This window comes from Erpetoichthys calabaricus, chromosome 1 (genome assembly GCF_900747795.2).
Source record: "Erpetoichthys calabaricus chromosome 1, fErpCal1.3, whole genome shotgun sequence".
In the NCBI taxonomy this organism is placed as follows: domain Eukaryota; kingdom Metazoa; phylum Chordata; class Cladistia; order Polypteriformes; family Polypteridae; genus Erpetoichthys; species Erpetoichthys calabaricus.
The window spans coordinates 283,997,712-284,003,711 of NC_041394.2; the positions used below are offsets into that span (position 1 = coordinate 283,997,712).

At 37.0% G+C, this 6,000-nt stretch overlaps 1 protein-coding gene across 10 annotated transcripts in view; it reads left to right on the forward strand.

The window, feature by feature from the left end:
• Window positions 1-5,157, forward strand: part of sbf1 (SET binding factor 1) — a 263,161-nt gene extending 258,004 nt beyond the window's left edge. For all 10 annotated transcript variants that reach the window (XM_028815823.2, XM_028815850.2, XM_028815832.2 and 7 more), the window contains one exon: window positions 44-5,157. In XM_028815823.2, coding sequence (XP_028671656.1) covers window positions 44-142 — 99 coding nt within the window. In that variant the 3' untranslated portion in view covers window positions 143-5,157. The remainder of the gene's footprint in view (window positions 1-43) is intronic.
• Window positions 5,158-6,000: the final 843 nt, after the last annotated feature.

A 6,000-nucleotide genomic window follows, 5' to 3' on the forward strand; every position in this document is an offset into this window, starting at 1 on the left:
TGGCACAATTAAATGCATTTTTTTCCTTTGCATTCCTTTTCAGCTGAAAACAACAAAAAGGTTTTATAACTTCTGTGCGCCAGACAGCCATAATGCCCAGCTTTGGATAGACAGTATACAGAGCTGCCTGTCTGATGCCTGACACCATAGGAGTTGAATGAAGACATACTGAACTCTGTGTTACATAAAGTCATTCCTGCCTGGAAACAGAAAAGGATTACTGCAGCACTCTGGAAAGAAAATTCCAAATACTGCAAATTAAACCACTCCAGCCTGCAGTTGTCGTGGCCCAAAAGCGGAATGTTTAAGGATGGTTAGGGAATGTTTTACAGTAAAGGTGCCATTTTGATTTATGGCATCACACATATCTCAACTTTTCTCTGTTGTCCCTTTTATGCTCATCAGGTACAGGTTACAGCTACTACAAACCAAACAGAGATTACTGCTGTATTTCATACTCTATACTCGTGACCCTAAGATGAAAGGTTATAAATTCACTTGTTCTGGTGGGGACCATTGTCAAATCCTGAACTGGCATTCCTTTGTGTTTCAATCAAGCCGATATCCAGTTTACTTTTTTAAACTAATTCTTGCATGATAGGCTTTTTAAATGTTGTTCATGTTAAAATTGTGTTTCTTGCAGTTCACACTGTTTTAATTAAATTATGAAGGACTTGTGCAGGATTTTGTGATTTGCATTACATAGTTTCCTTAACAGCATACAGGAAAATTCTGTCTCTAAGGAGAACATTATGTTAGTGAAATTCCACAGCACAGTCAAGATTTCTAAATATTTAATTGTAGAGTTGGAATGCATTACATTATTCTTTGACTAGAGCTGTGGTGGCAAAAAGTATGCATGAAAATTAATTTTAGTGAAGATGGTCTGATTTAGGGCCTGTGGCAGGTTTGAAAAGCCAGTGTCCTGTTTTGCTCATTTCCAGTAAAAGCTTTGATCAAGAAACAAGACCACATCAAGAGCTCACATAGTTTCCTTAACAGTTAAGGTTTTAACTTTGAAGTTTTTATCTACTTCTGTGATATATTTAGGTGTTGCTACTCCTAATTCTGAACTGGCACAATGGATGAAGTAAATAATATTTTCGTATCATGAGATACTAGAAGAGGACTCTTAAAATTAAGAACCTATGTTTTGCACAAATATTCAGGTGTTCTGTGCTTGCCCGTCTTCTCAAGAATGCTTCCAAAGATTTTCTTTCGTTTTGTTTCATTTTTAACACTGGCTTGTTTGAACAGATTTGGGGTGCCAGTTTAGGGCTGGGAAAGTCCACCAGAGAAAACAAGTGCAGAGTTAGTAAAACTGATGATCTAAAAGCAGCTACAGCTAACATTTAATGTTCTTCCGTGTTTTTATTTTAAGGAACCACTATTAATATTTAAAATGTAAGGGATGTATAAGGGCAAGGAGGGGGGTGTGTTTTATTTTCATTATTAACTTATGCAGATTCAAAATGTGTAAATGAAGCAGGATTGGTGATGCTCAGAGTGACAAAGGGAGGCAGGCATTGTTTACAGGGCACAGCTGTGAGAGGCTTCTACTGCTGCTTCTTTGAAAAGCTTTCCCGTGTGTTCACCGCACCAAGTGTGTTGGTTATTTATCTGTATGGATTTAGCTGCTCCAGAATCTTGGTTATTTGAAAAGAGGAGACTGGCGTACGTATAGTAGTTCTCATTTTTTTATGAAAAGTGCTACAGTCCCCTGTCTTAAAACATGCAAACATTTAACAGTTTTTTTTGTTTTTTTTGTAAATATGATTTCCAACAAAAACAATGAGTTTCTGTGGGTTCACTTCTGTAGCCGATTAAGTGACTCAGGTAAAATTTCTACATTTGAATTACTGCTGAAGATGCTAGATAGTGTGAGTATTTGAATTCTACACTTCATCACATTCCACCACATAGTTGGGATGGTTCACTGAACGTTTAAGGAATGGGAACATTTCTTGCAGCTGTTTTCTAAACCTGTGGTAATTTTGTTTTCTAATTTTATGATAGTTTTCTTGTGGTATGCTTAATAAATTGCACCTTTTAAAGGAAGAGGCAAGGTAAAGAGCCGAAGCTTGCTTGCATTCTCTTTCTCTGACCCGGTTTGGTGCACATCCTCTAAGCAGTCGAGTACAGCCGAGTTGTGTGTTAGAAGCAATGTCAGTGCGTGTGTATGTTTATGTCATCAGATGCTCCAAATTTTACTTGTTACTTTTTTCCCCCCTGGCCAATTACTTCCTGCCTTGGGATGTTAAAATCAAAGTTTGGGTTATTAAATAGAAAGGTATTGCGGAAATCTCAGTTCTAACACATTACCTCCTTGGGGGCTTCATGTTATTCCTGCCCCCAACTTAACAAGAACATACACACACAAAAGTATTTACTCTCTTCTGGCTTCAAGCACTAATGTACCGTAGGTAAGAAGAATGGAAATAACTGGGTTGCAAAAACTCCTTGTGCCCACACCACCTTCTTCTGTTGGCTTTTGTGTCAGTGTCGACTCTCACAGCTGTAGGTATCAAGCAGTGTTGTAGCTAGAGGTGAGCTGTTACATTTTGTAATGCTTGTACATAGTCGTCCCTCAGTGCTTCTTAGGAGATTATCTTTCTGTACAGTGAACCGCTGACTGTTTACAAAAGGCATTTTACCACATTTTCCAGTTTTTTATTCTACCAATCCAAATAAGATTTATGCACCTGTCTTAAATGCTCCCTCTGAATGTTATGCTTAAGCAGTATGCAAACCGCACCACCGTATCATCCTTGGTATCTCATTTATTGCAAAACTGCACAAGCTAAAGCTGGCAGGTGTGTTACTGTTTTGCACAAGGTAATCCAATCCAGTTTGGTAGCTTTCAATAGGAATTTTGTGCTCTTCACAACTCTTTTACACTATTTTACACTATTTTTACTCTGATGCCTTAACAATGAACATGACAGGAAAATCCAGGTGAGTGCAATTGTCATCTCAGATGAGCTATAACATCGTAACCAGCCACATTGTGTGGAAATGTTATGCAAGTAAAAGCAATTTGTGCAGTGTGTTAAAGTTTGCCCTTTTTTACCCATTGGTTAATAAGTAAGTACTAGCCTGGTCCTTGAATAGCTGATTCATAATTTAGGTTTGATCCAGTTAAGTACAACTAAACATACTAAAACAACAACGGTTAACACAAGCTGATGTTCCATTTCATAGCTGAGCATTGGCCATTTTACTCTCCTAATTGTAATCATGACCTGTTTGCTTCATGGGAGAAGTTATGTGATCTTTACATCTGAAGGTTTAGTAGATGAGTGCAGCAAAAAAGAGGGAACCCACTGAAACAAAAGTCACAAACCACAATGTAGGCCTGTTCCTTTAAAGAAGGTTGCTGGGCATTTCGTAATAATGACTAACTTGTGTTTCACAGAAAAGTAATAATTTCACAAAGATTGTGCTTGTCCAGACTCAGTTTTACATAATTTCTACCAAAATTGGAGACTCTGTCTGATTAGCATGTAGGCATGAAATCACTTTACACATGACTGGCCAGCTGTGAAAGAGCAGCCTAAGAAGTCTCCTCAGGAGCACAGAGGGCCCTTTATTTTTCAAAAGGCTCACTCCAAGTCCTGGTCCATTCCTGTTATGCTATCATTTGTGGCTTTGGATCCAATTCTGTGTCATAGTCTTGAGCTTTCTGACAGTGTTTCTTATGTATGGTATGATGAAACTGGAAAATGTGGTCATATTCAACCCAAGTTTGGCTAAGATAAAACAAAAAATAAAAATCTTATTTTTTATTCACCTTCTCCAGACATTTAGATGTTCTTCTAATAATAAAATCTATCACTGTATATAATACTAAGATTTTATATAATGTAGTAATTTATTTAACTCTGTCATATGTAAGAAAGATTAAAATCCCCTTTAAACCTCATTTTTTTTATTTGTGTGAGTAGACATGCAGTATGTGCCATTATTGACTTTATTAACTCGGCTTTATCTTCGCAGATTCTTTTCACTTTCTATGCTGTACACCTCAAGCTTAAACCCCGAAATGGTTGACACATTTGCTCAAGTTTGTAAAATGGTAGTATTACATGTGAGCACATATCAGAAATATTTCAAATGTCTAAATGGTAAGAGAAGTCGTTTCTCTTTATTTTTTCTGTACAAATATGTCTTCATTCCTTGTTCAGTCTCTTAATTTAGCATTTAAGCAGATGCGCGTGATGCAGCTTTTCATTAACTTATGCAACTGGTAATGAGGATTCACTTTTTCTTCTCACCATATTTGTTGGATGTATTTATTTAACTACAAAAATGTTAATTTAAATTCTGACTAAAATGTCATTGTTTGTATGAAGCTTCAAGTATAAAGTTCTGCTTTGAGTTTATATTTGCATGAACCTTCTAGCCAGGTGTGTTTGAAGAGCTTCTAATTCCACGTCCTTTGACTGTTTTTATGATATTTCTTAAACAGATTAATTCTCTGAGGTTGTATAATGCACCATGTTAAACCACTGGGTGGCAGGCACCTCCTTCTCTGGCCCACAAGGATGTCTGTGTGCCATTTGTGCTGAAGTCAAGGCTGGAGCAAATCATAGGACAGAATGGGCAAGGATGTCACAGAGAATGAAAGCCACCTCCGTTTTCTGCCTTGCCTGTCCAGTTTTAGTTAATACTACCATTTTATTTTTGTTCCTTAGATGTATAAGGTAATGTCAACTTATGAAGGGTGCATATCTTCGTACCCTTTTTTCCATTTTTTTTAAAGCAAGAGTTTCTGGGGCATGTGTTTGCCAATTTTTAATGTATTATAATATAGCTATGTAGTATAAATATTTGTTTTCCCCCCTTAAAAAGATTCTCCTCTTCAGCTGAGTATTTGCCCACATCTTATTTTTTTTTTTCTTTTTTGCTTTACATTTTTAAAGGAACTGAATGTTTTATGATTTTTGTATATAGTCTTTTTTTTTTTCTTTGTATAAAAATTTGCCTGGCAAATAGATGGCACTATGTGGAGTTTGTAAAATACCTGAGCAGCAATGTAGAGTACTCAAATTGTATCAAAGTTCTGTACATTGTGTTATACGTACAGAGTTCTTGTATTGTGCCTAGGGAAACAAAAAAAAGTCTAACTCAAATTTAATAAAAATATATATAAAGAGGCATTTCTGGTTCTTTTCTGCAAATGGGTTGATTTCAGCAAAGGGATGATTTTTGAAACTCTCTGCCATTTAAAGATGTTTGGGGACGTGTGTGGAAGAAAATGAGTTCTAGTGAGGGCAGCAATGCTGAACTGGGCAAACGTCTGAGGCCGCCCAAGACAATTACGTTTGAAGCAACGGTAAGTGCTTATTTGCTGAGAAAATGCTATATATCATTAGAGAAAACGCAAACGGGCAGTAACAAGAATGTGTTCTGTTTTTCAAACACATCAGTGTTTTGTGTGACAGCCCATAAAATGAAGAATTAAGGCAGTTTGTTCTACTGTACCACTGTAATTTTTCTGTTTGATTCTTTTTCAAATGGCCCAGTGGTAAATTCTTCCAAACGTTTTACAGCTTTTCCCTGCCTTCTATTCTTTGTTGTTTAAGTCAGCTTCAGTTAATTTCAGATCAGGGCTCTAAGGTGGGCACTGCCCATTCTAGTATTGTTAGTGTTCCACTACAGGTAGGTCCTAATTGTGTTTAGAGTCAATATTAAGTTGAGAGGTGACATTTACAAGTCATTTTCTGAGGGCATGTCATATCATATCATGTCTTTTTCTAACCCACTTAATCCAGACCAGGGTCGCTATGGGAAGCTGGAGCCTATCCCAGCTAGCATAGGGTGCAAGTCAGGAGCAAACCCTGGACAGGGCACCAGTCTATCATAGTGAAGGTGTATCATGATGAATCAAAGTTTGATTTTATTTTTCGGCTGTCATCATCCTATTAATTCTGCCCTCAGGCCACAGAATACATCAGATAGACATTGATACAACAACAATTATTCTACAGCACGTTTTCA